The 16,315-nt window shown below is 39.0% G+C and overlaps 1 protein-coding gene and 1 pseudogene across 1 annotated transcript; both read left to right on the top strand.

Moving 5' to 3' along the window:
- The first annotated feature begins 1,247 nt into the window (after positions 1-1,247).
- Amtn (amelotin) lies at positions 1,248-14,540 on the top strand. The gene is made up of 8 exons (XM_052199679.1): positions 1,248-1,301; positions 3,042-3,128; positions 3,872-3,937; positions 5,296-5,382; positions 9,040-9,075; positions 10,461-10,487; positions 12,256-12,529; positions 14,452-14,540. The coding sequence occupies exons 1-8, from the start codon at positions 1,248-1,250 to the stop codon at positions 14,538-14,540; spliced, it is 720 nt and encodes a 239-aa protein (XP_052055639.1).
- LOC127696956 (uncharacterized) lies at positions 1,481-1,592 on the top strand (annotated as a pseudogene).
- Positions 14,541-16,315: the final 1,775 nt, after the last annotated feature.

The raw sequence follows: 16,315 nt of genomic DNA, 5'->3' as shown, positions 1-16,315 counted from the left end.
ATTCCTACCAAATTATCTGACAGTCATCACTCGTGAGCAGATGAGTAGAGCTGCTTAAGTAAAAACTTAGGCAAATGCCTCATCATCTCTAATTTTCTATCAGTAGACATTCCACATTAAAGAAAAGACAACACTGTGTGTCATGTGGTCTTCAGTATGAAATTCTGACAGATTCATCATTGATTTCATTTCAGATATTACTGAACAGACCTTGCCTGGTTAAAGTTCAGGTTCTGGAAGCCTGTGGCTAGATGTGACCTGAACATTTTATGAAAGAAAGCTCAGTAGCTTCCTGTCTGCAGATATCATCACACCATCCTTTTCATTATTTCTGCCCTCCCATCTGAACTCCTCATATTTTTCCATTAATTTGTCTATTCACTTTACACCCTGATCATTATTTAAAATCAAGCAAATTATTCAGGAATTCTTAGAGGCAATTTTTTATATTCATTTAAACTATAGATGTATCTTTTTAATATTCTTAGAAGTAATACCTACAGAAATGCTGCTACATATGCAAGAAGTCTCTTATGAGGATATTTGTTGTAACATATTTATAATTTAAAAGTAGAATGATAACAGATTATACATCAAAAAGAAAGTGTAACACAATTTAACCATTAAATATCTAAAAATTAATCTATGCACACTGACACATAAAGCTCATTGTTGGCAAGGAAACAAGTTTAGAGAAATCATATAATAACCGTTATTTTTATAAAGTATACAGAAAGCCCTATATTTTTCCTCACTCTTATATGATAAAACCAGTACATTCAAGAATTTTTACAAAAGAGTTGAAAATAAAGACAATTGTCTTTTTTTCTTGTCTGCACTTTTTAAAATTATATAGGCATGTCTCCCTAAAACATCCTCTAGTCAGATCGCAGACATTGGGTAATACAATGTCTGCAGCTAATAACCCATCTAATGAAGTGTTGGGAAATGAAACCAAATGATTTCACAGACAGTTTAGTCCTGATTGGTCTCTCAGGTTGTCTATCTCCTGGAGCTGAGCTTAAATTCCTTCTACAAACACAAATCAGCAAAAGATAAATTTTGTACCAGAGTAAAGTGAAGAAGTCATCTGGATTTCGAATATCATTTTGCCTGGTAGCAGAAAGGTAACATGACTTCACCATATTGCAAGTAGAATGATCATTTCTAAATGTCATCTTTCATAGGTTAAAAAAAAAGTGAAAGAGTAACATAATTTTTTTTTCTTATAGGTAGCAAATCAAAACATGAAGACCATGATTCTACTGCTTTGTCTTCTAGGATCAGCCCAGTCATTACCAGTAAGTGTGATATATTTACTTACGTACTGACCAGCCTAAGTTCTGTCTATTTATAGCCATTTATCTCTTCATGCCTTTCTGAAGAACAGAAAGCCACTCTATTCTGTGACCCATTTTTTTAAGTTTCCTAATTTAATTTTCAAAAAAAAAAAAAGGTAAGCTAATAAAATGCTAGTGCAAAGACTATACTTTCAGGGGTCATTTCTATAGTTCGTTACTATAGAAGTTTCTCTGTGTAAAATGTTAGTGCAAATTTCACTATTTTGCATTTTTTTAAAAAATGCATTCATAATATCATGGAAATTTTTCAATTGTTTTGGCAAAGCAACATAGCAGAACTGAGGGACAGAGTGACAATTTTATGTTCCAAAACAAAATTACGATTTTCTTGGGGACTGGTTATTTGCTCATGACTAAAAGAGTAAGCTATTGCTCTGATTTTTTCTAATTGATAAACAAAGCATCTTAATCAGATAAACTCTCAGCTACAAGTGTGTGATACACATTATAAAATGGTGAACTTTTTTGATTTAACACATATCACTACAAACTATTTAAAATTGGGGAAGGGGACTGGTGTTCCATTCATACTTTAGTTGTTCTAAGTTATGTAGACACAGAGATGGAATATTTTATCTATACGTGGAACTTCTCTTTGACACAGTGCTTAAGAAATACAGGAAAAGATGCAACAGGTGTACTGTGAAGGAAGAACAAGAACCCTCAGCACCGGGCACTTCCATACTCGCCTGTACAATCAGGGGGGACTCACTGGAAGCTCTCTAGATAACAGGCATGCCCTGATTGCCAAAAACACAGTAATGAGGGCAAGACAAGGGGACTTGATCCCCGACAGAATTCACAGTGCCTACACATAGCAAATCATGGTTTAGGAAAAGCTTAGATTGTAAAAATTTCTGTGGAAAAAAATGATTGGGGGGACGAAAAAAATGACCAACACATTATTAAGATGTTCTCAGGACTAAATCTTTAACAAAAAGGCAAAATAAAAAGCAAAAGCCCTAAAATAGCGGAAGGGCTGGTGTCAGTCTTGCCCTCTGGGATGCACCCAGCAACAAATGCACTCTGAGATCAGACTGGAGGGCAGGGTTTCTTGTATTCAGGACCTGGAATCACTGCAGTGGTCCTAGTACTGACTCTATTGACACTCACCAGGTGGCCTTGGACAGGTCTTCTCTCACCTATAAAACATTTTAAAAAGCCACACAACTAGACTATCTGGATTGTGAGGTCATTTTCATCGAGAGTTCAACTAATTTTAATACAAAGTGATTATTCTGGCCAGGAAAGACTGAATTCTCATTATAGGATTGGCATATCACAGGCAAGCCACAATTGGGAAGCCTTAAAAAAATGCAGTAGGGACTCGTGGAAGTTTAATTCAAATAATGTAAGGGGGAAATAAAACACATGTGCATAGAGCTAAGACTCCAAGTGTACTCCAAGGTCTGGCAGAGGAAAGGGGCAGCTACTGTGGATGGGTGGGAGCCAGGGACCTCGGGACCACACTGGCCCTGGTTTCCTTTCTCCTTGTCACCCTCTTGACTTGGCAATGTCCCAGTCTCTAATTCTGTCACCTGCAGAGCATAAAATATCTGAGGACTTAAAACTGCTCCAAAAGACATGGTGTTGTTGGGGGCAAACTGCTGCCTTCCAGATATAAATGGATGAAAGCCTCAAGCACATTCCTCCTACTTTATCAAATATTTATATTCACAGAAGCAGCTTAGCCCTGCTTTGGGAGTTCCTGCAACAAAACCAACTCCAGGTCAAGTGACCCCACTATCTCAACAGCAACCAAATCAGGTATGTGCCCAACAATGACAAAGATTTATAAACCAGAAAAGAATGCATATTGAGACTGGCAATTTTTTAAAAATCAAGGTTTGCGTAGGCTCATGTCTGAAGAGGCTTTTTTGAGGGGAAGAAATGAGAAAGCCAATGTACTTGTTTTTATATTTAAATGAAGAAAGCAAAACAACCTCATTCTTTTTCCTTGTATGTGAATTAGTTACATGAGCAGGAATTTGGCTTAACAACTAAATATTCAAAGCTTTGAAAAGTAGATGGTGTCACCTATTTACAAAACTGTGAACCTGAGATACTCTGACATTCCATGGGATTTGTAAAACAAAAACAAAAAAACAAAAAACAAACAAGCAAACAAGCAAAAAACCAAACCAAAACAAAAAACAAAGATTAAAAGCTGTAGAGAGAAACCACAGCTTTTCTCATGGCTCCTTCACCCCCTTCTCGCCCTCTTTCTCCCCCACCCACATGTGTGTCCATGTGTGTCCATGTGTGTGTGTACCTGTGGCATGCACGTGGCACATGTCTGAATGTATGGAGACCAGCGGTAGGCATGAGGTGTCTTCCTCTATTGACTAGACCAGCAGGCCCTGGGTCCTCCTCCACATCCAGCACTAGATGTGCAAGCCCCTGTGAGTGCACATAAGTGTGAGAGCAATATAAATGACCTGAGACTACCATTGACACTGCCAGAGAAACAGATAATCTCTTCTCTAACACCCAGTTTCAATGTCCTGCAGGTTTTTCCTTCCATAAGTCTAATACCATTAACACAGCTGCTCACTCTGGGGTCAGACCTGCCCTTGGTAAGTACTCTTTTATACCGCCTCACTCCCTTTTGTTTAATACATCAGCACCTGATACTGAGGAGAGTCGAGAGCATAGGAAAACGCCTACCCACGGAGCGCATGCACACCTAATCACTGGACCTGGGCTGGACTAGGAGCAAGAAGAAAGGCAAAGAGAGTCAGATGACACTCAGTAATTCTTGAAAGTTTTCCTAATAAATCTTTATATAATTGTCCTCATTCTCACCTTTAATCCTGATAACCCCTTCTCTGAGATCCTGCACCATTTCTGTACCAGATCTTTCTTAATGCTCCCCACTGTATCCACAAGCTACATAAACACTATGACCAATATTACCTTCCTCTAGGATGACAAGAAAAGGACAACAAAAGTTTCTCTGCTCATAGAACATCTGTAAAGATCCTTCTGTTTGGGGAAGAAAAATGTTTCCCTCCTGATTCTGCCCAGTGTGCAGATTAAAAAAAAAAAAAGATTAATGCATGTTTTAGACTAGGTGTTTTATTCTATATCTTGCAACTTTGTCTGGAAATACCTATGAAAATTTTCATTCTCTAGTAGAAAAAAATCAGAAAATGTCCAAGAACCATTATTGTAGCCAGAAAGGGGTAAATGACCTAAATGATCTCAGAGATGCCAAAGGAAAACATTTAATTCCTGGGGAATGAGGGGACAAAATGGCGCTTGCAACAAAGGCCTTACAACCAAAGTTTGAAGCCCAGAAACCACATAAAGGTAGAGAAGACACCAAAATTGACCTCTGACCTCCACAAATAAAACATGCTGTGGCATAAGAATATATATACACACTAGTTTTTTGCTATTTTTTATTTTTATTTTAATGTAGGGACTTGAGAGATAATTTGGTGGTTAACAACTTGGAGAGGATTTATAGTAATATAATATAGAGAGAACTCTGTTGCTTTTGTAGAGACCTGAGATTCAGTTCCCTGCAATCACATAGATAGCTCACAACTTCCTATAACACCAGCTCCAGGAGGTCCAATGTCCTCTTCTGTTCTACTTAGAAACCTGCACACACACACACACACACACACACACACACACACACACAGGAACACACACACTGACACACGTGTATATGCCACACACATGCATATATATAATTAAATATAAAAATCTTTGGGAGATGAATGTAGAGGTTAGTATTACCTTGTGCTAAAAAAATAAATGAATATCTTAATCTCATCTCTCTGATTAATTATACACACTATAGATATTAAGAGCTTGGGCAGGAAATTCTTCCTTTGAATGCATTTTTACCTTTAATGTATGCTTTAGAATCCTAGATGCTCAAACTGAGAAACATAATGAAAATCTCCTTTGATGCCCACAGTTCAACCCTGCTGCTGTGCCCCACGGCACACAGATGCTCCCTTTCACCCTGGGACCACTGAATGGACAGCAACAGCTGCAACCCCAGGTAAACTGAGGCAAGGCCTCCTGAACTGTGAGGGCATCTTCGCTCAGCTGAAGCTTTGAAATGGGATAAAGGAGCCCATTTCAAAGTCCTTGAATGCAGATGATTCGCAGGTGTTTGTTCTACTGGTAACAAAATGGCATGAACTATTTCCACACCTTGCAATGCTCATGTGCAGTGTCACTTTAGTAACTGCAGGGTATGCATACTCTTGATCTGGGGAAATCAGGGTTGGTTTTGTGGGGGTTTTTTTCAAAATTTTCCCCTCTAAACTCATGTTATAGTGACACCCCTATAACTAAATCTATTGTTATATCAAGAATTGTTTCTTTTGAACTCATTCTTGGGCTTTTACGAAACAAAGATGCAATTTTTTATAATAATCTTAAGAATAAATTTTGCCCTCTGAAAGGGACCAAAGAAAGAGGCAAGTGCAATGTGAGCCTCTTTAATCCGTGAAGCTGGCAGAATTCGCATTCGAACTGCCCGGCTTCCGTCGCTCTCAGCTGCCTCAGTCACTCCACCCTAACCATGAAACATGAAGGAATCGAATCTGCTGTGGGCTAGGGCTCCTGTGTGCAGTGGGAGAAAGGAGGCCACAGAAACACACTCCATCAAATGCTGGTGTCTATTAAATCACGTAGTGTGGCGATTTAAAAGTTAAAATATTTTGAAAGAAACAAACTCAGCACAACATCTTATTCCCCAGAGTCAGAGGTATTAGTGAGCAAGTCATAAAGGTTTAGTATAGAAGATTTGACACCGTATATTCCCCAGCAAGCAGGAAGGTTAGGTCATTCATTCCTCATTCTCTCTGGGGAGTCTTCAATGTCTCTGGGCTGTGCCATCATGAAGAGTTGCACAGCTTTCTCCCAGGCCAAACCCCACCCCCTACAGCCTGCTTCATGTTACATAGAGTGATAACTTTTCGGAAGTAGCTTATTACTGTGGATTATACATAGTAATTGGTCATTATGACAGTCTCATGCATGTATATGAAGTGCATTGATCATAATCACCTCCTATTACTGTCTATGACCCCCACCTCTCCTCCTCGTGCTGACCGCCTTCCTCTTCCTATACATTCGCTCTTTTTCTCTCAGGTTTGTGTGTGTGAGCACATATGAACCAGTGAACTTAATTAGGTTAACTTACACAAGCATAGGTAAGGTATTACTTATAGGAACATGAATGACATACCACTGGCTATATGACTCAAGAAAATGTCTCTCTGCTACCCCAGCAAACATTGTCTATAGATCTTCAGAGAGAGGTGGGGCCTCGTGGACCCTCTCCTAAGTCCATGACAGAATGGTGACAGATCCAATCTTATGTAGAGCTTGTGCAGGTAATTACAGCTGCTGAGAGTCCTAGAGTATGACAGCCATGTCCCTCCCACAAGAGAGCACTGCACAGCACTCTGTCCGTTCCTCCAGTGCTTACATCTTTCTGTCATACGTTTCTGGTTCCCTGAGCCTTGGAAAGGGCAGTACAGATGGCCCATTTAGTCCTGAGCACTCACTGGACTTTTTATTCTTACCACTTACATCAGTTAGGAGTCTCTGCCTTATAGCTGCCACCCACTGCTAAAAATGAAGCTTCTCTGAAAAAAAGAGGGTGACAGTAGTACTAATTTATGGGCTTATATGACCATAACTTTAATAAACATAAATATGTATGGCCATAAACATAAATATTTAGAAAGTAAATGAAAATTGTATCACTTTCAATGATGCAAACCTAAGGATATGGTTGTAGCCTTTAACTATCAAAGCCCAGCCCTGGGAAGAAAGTATCCCAGAACCACATAGCTGCACAAATCTCAGCTCTCTGGGTTCAGCCTAAGCAACTAAGACAACAAATTTCCTTTATAATTACACTGCTGAACAGTTGGCTCTCCATTAAGAGATTTTTAAATTAGTGTTCTCCAAAATCGTACCTCTCCCTCCCCACCCACCCTGAGGGCTTGTTGTTCCTGCCGCTTTAGCTGCTGTTATATTTTGCTGTCTGTCGGTGACCAAGAAGCTGGCCAGCTTCTATGGGGAGATGTGTGCTTGTCACTGTCCGCCTCACAGGCACTGCTGCACCAGCTGAGAGGGAAAATTGTAAGGTCAAGAGCCAGTCAAACTCAGATCTGTGAGGGTGGTATATACTAACTTAAAAGTCAATTTTGATGATTTTTTTCTGACACTATGGATTTTCTTTTTTTTTTTTTTCACTGCTACAAGCTCCTTTAATACCCTTTACCTGAGCCCCATTGGTCCCAAAAAAGCATCTCTTCTAAACAGCAGTTTCTGATTGGCTGGCATTGTCAAGCCAACAACTGGTCTCTCTGGCAGTCTTCAATTGGGTCCTACTACCAGAGATGTTTTTGCAGCTGCTCAGCCCCTAGCGTTTACATAGAGGCTGCCCTGCCGTTCCTGCTACAACTTTGGATCCATCTGACTTTCTTCCTGACTAGATAGAGTTCTTGCACTTCTAATAAAGTGGAAGATAGATCTTCCTCAGGTTGTCACATGCAGATGCAATATGATATCTTTTTTTTAATTTTTTTATTCGATATAATTTATTTATATTTCAAATGATTTCCCCTTTTCTAGCCCCCCACTCCCTGAAAGTCCCATAAGCCCCCTTCTCTTCCCCTGTCCTCCCACCCACCCCTTCCCACTTCCCCGTTCTGGTTTTGTCGAATACTGCTTCACTGAGTCTTTCCAGAACCAGGGGTCACTCCTCCTTTCTTCTTGTACTTCATTTGATGTGTGGATTATGTTTTGGGTATTCCAGTTTTCTAGGTTAATATCCACTTATTAGTGAATGCATACCATGATTCACCTTTTGAGTCTGGGTTATCTCACTTAGTATGATGTTCTCTAGCTCCATCCATTTGCCTAAGAATTTCATGAATTCATTGTTTCTAATGGCTGAATAGTACTCCATTGTGTAGATATACCACATTTTTTGCATCCACTCTTCTGTTGAAGGATACCTGGGTTCTTTCCAGCATCTGGCAATTATAAATAGGGCTGCTATGAACATAGTAGAGCATGTATCCTTATTACATGGTGGGGAATCCTCTGGGTATATGCCCAGGAGTGGTATAGCAGGATCTTCTGGAAGTGAGGTGCCCAGTTTTCGGAGGAACCGCCAGATTGATTTCCAGAGTGGTTGTACCAATTTGCAACCCCACCAGCAGTGGAGGAGTGTTCCTCTTTCTCCACACCCTCTCCAACACCTGCTGTCTCCTGAATTTTTAATCTTAGCCATTCTGACTGGTGTAAGGTGAAATCTCAGGGTTGGATTTTCTAAATAAACAAAAATAAAATTTTATATTTTTCAGAGTAGTAGAGAATACCACAGCATGACAACTGTTCTTCCATTTCAGTCAGCAACTCACAACATAACCTAGTCTCACTTACTTGAAGATCTCAACTGTGGATGTGGGTTGATGAGCAAGTGTAACCCATAATCCAACCCCCTACATACACACACACACACACACACACACACACACACACCACACACACACACACACACCACACACACACACACACCACACACACACACCACACACACACACACACACACACACACACACACACACATACCACACACACACACACTACTATATTTTAACAGTGCTTTGGTCCCTTTATTTTTCAGATGTTACCCATTATTGTGGCACAACTTGGAGCGCAGGTAAGACTATTGCTAAACAGACTGATTGTTAATCACCCATGTACAGTATATGTCTCTTGTCTCAATTCACCAATCAGGCACAAGGATTCTAACTCACTTTGTACTGTGTACACACTACAATAGAGATCTAACTTACCTGGCCCTGGCAGGCTGGCAAGTTGCAGTTGTAAGCTCTTCACAGTACCATTTCAGTTAACAATGACAGTCTCGTGTAGACGTCATCGTTAACATCCACTCTGAAAATGAGTGAGATGCGGTTGCTCCTCTAGCCACACCCTCAGTAAATGAAGTGGACAGTCACCCCTGAATCACACTGACAAAAAAATAATAACTTAATGGGATGAATATGTGGGGGGGTTTATTTTACCTCAAATCTATTTTAGCCATAAGTGCTTATCCCAGAATGCTCGACATCTTTTTCTTCCTCTTCCTAATTGTTTTTGCAAACATTACTCTTGAACTCACTGATAAAATTTCCAAGGACCAACATCTACATCAGTATCAACATCAGATGGGAGCATCATTCATAAAATCGGAGACAAATATTGTATAAAATCCCTATGAACTCTTTGTATTTAAATAGGCATATATAGCTTATTAGGCTGACCCTGTATCTGCGATCCTCCTGCTTCAACCTCTCCAGTTCTAGGATTAAAGGAGTGTACCACTCATTACACTACTCCTACCAGCTCTTTGTTCCACATCTAAGTGTAGCTCGAGAAAAAAAAAATATCTGATGTGCCACAAAGATTTAAGTATAGGATACTCACCAAATGATATTTGTGGTGCATAAAAATACAGCTAAACCTTAAATTTAAGACTAAACCAAAAAGAAAACTCATATAAACTACAACATAACCACAAATTAGTTCAAGACCATTTAAATTATATTTATTACATTAATTTGGCAGTAAGACAGCTAAGAGGATGTTATAAAATACTAAGAGAAAAGGAAAAACAAAAAACCTATATAAAGGTTTCTATTACATGAAGAATAAATTTCCAAAAAACACCTGCAAAGACCATCATACATAAACCATAGGATTATTTTTCTGTTGCCTTCTGCATTCTCCAGGCTTCTTCCAATGTATATCTTTCACTCAATTTTATACATATATATATATATATACATATATAATACATATCATATGTATAATTTTCAAATAAAGGTAAGTCACATTATTCAATAATAAACATGAGCAGTCCTATATCACATGGTGACACAAATTTTGTGATATACATACCAGACCATTTAATATATTGTTGAAAGTAAAAATATTTTGTTAGAATACTTAAAAGTATTTAAGTTTTTTGTTATTTTATATACATTGCATTGAATATATTAAAATTTCCCTAACTGCTTCTGTTTTTTGTTTTGCTTTTAGGGCACTCTCCTAAGCTCAGAGGAACTGGTAAAAAGCAAATCTTTTAAGTCACTACTGCTTAAGTTCTTCTCCTTTCTGCCTTTCCAGCTCTTTTGACCAGCTGTGTGTTCAGAGCTCCTCGAATCTGGTACTCCTTCTCACCTAAAAACTTTGTCATCTTTTTCCTACTAATTTCCATTAATTTAACTTTGCATTAACTTTCTATATATTTCTGTGAGACTGTATGTTAACCTGTAGATCTACTGAACACTTTTAAACTTTATTTTGATTGACTTAAACTTTTTACTGAAGATTACATACCATACATACATACTATATTGACTCTGCAGGAAGGGTTAACGCTGTTGAACTTTCCACTTTGAGATTCTTTCCTATATTTTGGTAGGGGTGACTGAATTCTTTTCTATGAACACTAATAATTGAAGGATAGAAATTAAAGTTCTTATTCCCATCACTCATACTTTCTATGTAGTAGTGCACAGGCCATGTTTAGAAACATCTGTTTGGATTACTGTGCTATCTAACCATACCAACAGAGGGAACTGAGGCAGGTGCACAGAACAGTTTGTAAGTGCCTTTCACATTATGAAGAGCTATGTATCAGATCTTCTGTACTACCCTAAATAACGCCCCAGCTGCGGGGCAGCGTCTCCTTGGCCAGCGCTCACAGATGATCATTCCTATCTTCCTATTGTTGGGACATTTTCACATAACAAGCTCTTTAACAGACCTCTCAGCTTTAGGCCTCACAATACAAAGTACAGACCCATTATGGATGGAGCCGTACAGATAAACTGAGGCCCAGCAAGCTTAAATGAGTTGTCTCAAAGGCAACAGGAAAGGTAGATCCAGATCCACAGCCACGTGTTCTATAGTTCTATACTAGTTTTCAAACATTTTTTAGTTCAATCAATGGTGGTAATTAACTTTCCATACACCCCGACATACACCCCTGATTTCACAAAATAATACTTATACGGAATGTGTTCTGATAACTTCCAGTCTTCTCAGTCACTCATGATTTTTGTAAGCCGTGATCCTCAGCTTGAAATGTTCTGTGCCCTCCTCATCTAGCAGTGATCCAGGTCAGTCTCTAGTCAGGATCGAAGTCTAAGCCTTCGGTCTATCTATCTAGGGCTTCCATTCTCAGATCATCTCAGGATGACTTTGAAAACTAGCTTAAATTCATATTACCAAGCCTGGACCAGACCTCAAGCAGAGCGTAACCATGAAAACCTCTGAAAAAGAGGTGTTTCATCAGTAATCTCAGAAAATGTACAGGCAGTTCAAGTACCAAGAGAAATAACTATTTCTGACCCAACACAGTGATCCCTTTGAAACAGACACTGAAGGGACCTTAAAGGAACTCAAGCCACAAAGGCAATATCTGGTTAATCAACTTGCATTAATTTTTTCATTAACTTGTAGTCTTTTTTAAAAATTTTTTGTGGGCAAAAGAAATGCTGTCTTTTAGGTCAAGGACAGAAACAGAGCTTGTCAATACTTTGTGGATTTTCTACCTAGCACTATCTCCAGACATGCCTGATACCTTCAGACTACCCTTTTGTTATGACTGCCTTGTATTCTGATTCCCTTTTTAAGGAAAAGGAGCCCAGTAACAGATCCCAACACTGATACCAGCATCAGACTTGGCCCTGACAAGGGCTCCTTTCTGATGAATGCCAGGTCTCTGCAATTTCTCTGACTTTAGCCACTCCTTCCTGTCACTAACCAACCTGCTGTCCTCCAAACACTGAGTTTTTTCACTTTGTTTTCTGTTTCCTTCCCATTCTAGCCATTAGCCTCCCAAATCTTCACAGGCCTCCTTATCCACCCCTTGTTCCCTGGAGCCATTCCACCCGCCAGTCAGGCAGGGGCTAAACCAGATGGGCAGAAAGGAGTCCTTCCTACAAGACAGGCAGGCGCGAGCCCTGCCATACAGGGAACCACCCCTGGCCATGTTACAACTCCTGTTGTCACAGATGATGATGACTATGAAACGAGCACCCCTGCAGGCCTTCGAAGAGCCACACACACCACAGAGGGAACCACCATAGACCCACCGAACAGTAAGTTGCCCTAGGGTGGAGCATGTATGTCACCATGAAGGTCATCTGAAGAATAGCAGGGAGTTCTTTGTCTTGTGCTGACAAATGCAGACTTCAGTGAAAGCAAGGAGCCTTCTTTATTCACAGGCATCAAGACACATAAAGGAATTGTTTTACTAGGCTACAAAGCCAATGGTATTAGCCATAGAATACATTCAGTTACTGATGTAACATCCACAACACACACACACACACACACACACATATGCACACATGAACATAGGCTGTAACCAACTTGGAATGAGTCTCAGAATTTCTTGCATAATATTACAAGAAGTCACTGGTACACTGGTAATCATCTGGGATTAGCACAGTATAAACTTCTCATCTGCATTCCCTTTCTGTGTGTAAGCACAGAATGCTTTTACCTGTATCTAAAGCCACTCTTTTTCTTCTAGGAACTCAATAAGCTGTCTCAGATCTCCTCAACTACACATCACAGATGGAGCTCCATGTGAGCTATCCTAATTCATCACAGGACAGAAAAGACCGAGACCCAGTGGAAGGTCTTGGGAGGTATAAAGTCTTAAGTTTATCTGAAATATTTTCTTGAAATTTCAGGAGATATATTGAATGAAGAGACTTCCAAGTTCAAAAATCACTCATTAAATACATAAATTTGTCCTTGAAGTAGTTTAGTATACCACTTCATACAGACCTGGAAAATGTGTGTATTAAAATATATTTTGAAAACTGATTTTTTTTTCCTCTTTGGGCCTGAAAGAAACTTGGGTGACTTCATAAACTGCATTACCTCAGCACACCTTCATGACTTTAAGCCTAGAACTTCCTTCAGAAGTGGCAAGTTTTTCCGCCAAAGGAGAGGACAGCACCCTGAAGATAAACTCCAGGCCACTCACAACTACCTCATAACACACTCCCAGAGGAAATACTATTTAATTCTTAATAAACAAGTTATTTATAATAGTTCGAGGCAAACAACAGAAACAAACTGTTGCAGAGCATGATTAGCTCTAGAATCAGAGCTAGAAAGGTGGCATTTGGTGTCCGACTCTATAGCTGAGAGCAGGAAGCAGCGGTGACAGCACTCACTCAGTCAGACCAGTGTGATACTCTTGCATCATCCACCTGAAAGGCAGAATTTAACCTGGCTAGATTTGTAACCCAGACCACTGTGGTTCACTGTAGCTCCTATACAACAGACCTAAATATGCATCATGAAATGCATTCCATCCCAAGTCCTTCAGTGGTTAAAGATTTACCATTCAGCATTTCATATCTACAGAATCTCACAAACATACATACGGATTGGCACATCTTTGTGGTCAAACTTTCACAAAAGGGGGGGCAGCAAAAAGAATCACTTTAGTCTTGAAAACTCCTCATGTTTGATATACCAAAAGATACAGTAATTCCTTCATCTGCTTCTACATAGGATGTTGGAAGTTTTTACAGTGTAAGACTCAGAGGGGTAGAATTATAAAGTAAAATAACATTTGAATATTCTTGTACAAATGGACTTACTTTGCCAATACATCCAAGGGATCACAGAGACCTTCCAGTGATCAAGTGTTGACAACTTTGAGGATGACACTTATGTTTACCTTAATCCTCTCAGGTTACATACATTGATCTTCTGTCACAGGAATTCCCAATGTTTAATAGAATTACTAACACAGTAATTCTGACAAGAAACAATCTCCTTCAATGCACACCCAGAAATTAAAACTGTAATAAACCTAATTATAAATCCCACATATCAAATACATTCCTGAGTAGAAAGACTTCCCTGATAAACAAGGCATCAGTGAAAACAGAAGCCTGGGTTACCAGTTTGACTGTCTGATAACTGGTAGCATTTTCTTAGACTAGTCTTAAGACTGGCTTCGAGTGTTCAGACATTCTTTTCCTCTTCCATTAAGGAAGCAAGCACCATAAACTGCAGTCACATAGTGATGCCAAGTCGGACCTGCCACTGGGAAGGTATTTGCTGCAGGACGACCCAGAGTGAAAACTGCAGCATTCTTAGAAGCCATTTCTACATGAAACAACCAGAAATATCTACCCATAAACCATGTAAACATAAGCTTAAACTAAATGTATCACCAATTTAGTTTTCCTTAGATATATCTAAAATATACCTATGACCACATCAATGCCATCTGGTACAAATCATAATAAGACAAAGAAAACCCAGAGTGGACAGAAGTTATAACTAACTGTGGTTAAAATATCCCACACATGGCCTGGAATTACATCTGCCAGAGAGGTTGAAGCAGAAGGATCACTCTTTTCTTTCTTTTCTTCTATTCAAGCTCAAACAGTACCACTGCTATAGAGAGAGTTCAATGCCAGCTTGGAGAACTTAGTTAAACCTTCCCACAACAATAACGTAAAAAGAACAGAGGGGCTAGAAAGAGATGGCTCAGAGGTTAACACGCTTGCCATGTAAATACAGCATCAGAGTTCAGATTCCCAGATTCCAGCATGAAATGCTGGTGGACCCGGTGGCCTCCTATAATTCCAGCCTCAGAAGGTAGAGAAAGGGTTCCCCAGAGTGAGATCGATATCAAAACTAACCCTGTAGGAAAGTTCTGGGTTTCACTGAGAGACCATGCCTCATTGAATAAGATGGAAAATCAATCAACAAAGATTACCGATAACTTCAAGTTTCTATATGCACATATAACCATCCACCCACACATGCAGAAACACAAAAACACACACACAGTTGAAAAGATGGAAATAGGCTAGGTGTTTGATTCAGTGGAGGTTCAAGCCTCAGTCCTGAGGATGTCTTACTTTTGCAAAAGCTACAAAATATAGGGTTTTGTGGTTTCGTTACTAGCATCAGCTTAAGGCCTTGGAAGGGGTTCTATTAGTGAAAAGCCCTAGAACTTAATCTTGCATTTTATTTTGTAAACATCCTGTCATGTCCTGTCATCCTCATTTGATGGCAAGAAAGTCACCACAGCGCGTCTCTTTTTCTGACAAATCCTACTTAAGAGTATCAAAGAGAAATTGTTACATGCCTAGGGTGCTCTGTATATTTCTGTATAAGAAATATACATCCTAATTTACTTTTAACCCCAATTTAGCTATCAAAGCTAATAGATGTAAAAGCAAGGTAATGTATGTAAATCCTAAACAAGTTTTATTAATAATATATAATGCTAGCTTCATGCATAATTTTAAATATCCTAGTAGCCACATGAAAAAGGTAAAAACAAGTAGATTAAATTAATTTCACTAATAATATTCTTATTTAAGACAGCTAAAATATAATACTTAAAATAGCATTACTGATGGCTCATTTGCCTCTGTTTATGTAACTAAATTTGTGGAATCTAAGATTTATTTCCACTTAAGCCACATTTCAAGTTCTTAATGGCAACAAGCAGACAGGCTGGGCTATACTGGAGCACAGCTCTAAACTTAAGGAAAGAATAACCACAGGTTGAGACATGCTTGAGAAAACCACAAAACTTTAATATAAAAAAGTTTAAAAGTTGCAAGTTATCAATGAGATATTTCATGTAATGTGGTAGAACTTATTGTTGTCAAGATCCCAGTTTTCCCCAACTTGATCAACAGATTCAATGCCATCTTATCCAGAACCCCAGTAAAATATTTACGCCAACCTGAAACTTGATTTATATAATATACAACACAAGGTGTGAACCCTAATATAAAATATGTAACCCATATCATAGTGATGTATTAATATTAGATCATCAATCGCATCAAATGATCCACAATAATACAAGAGACTGATGAGATTAACTG

This window comes from Apodemus sylvaticus, chromosome 11, assembly GCF_947179515.1.
Source record: "Apodemus sylvaticus chromosome 11, mApoSyl1.1, whole genome shotgun sequence".
Classification (NCBI taxonomy): Eukaryota; Metazoa; Chordata; class Mammalia; order Rodentia; family Muridae; genus Apodemus; species Apodemus sylvaticus.
Note: the sequence above shows the minus strand (reverse complement) of the source record. Positions and strands in the feature narration are given on the sequence as shown.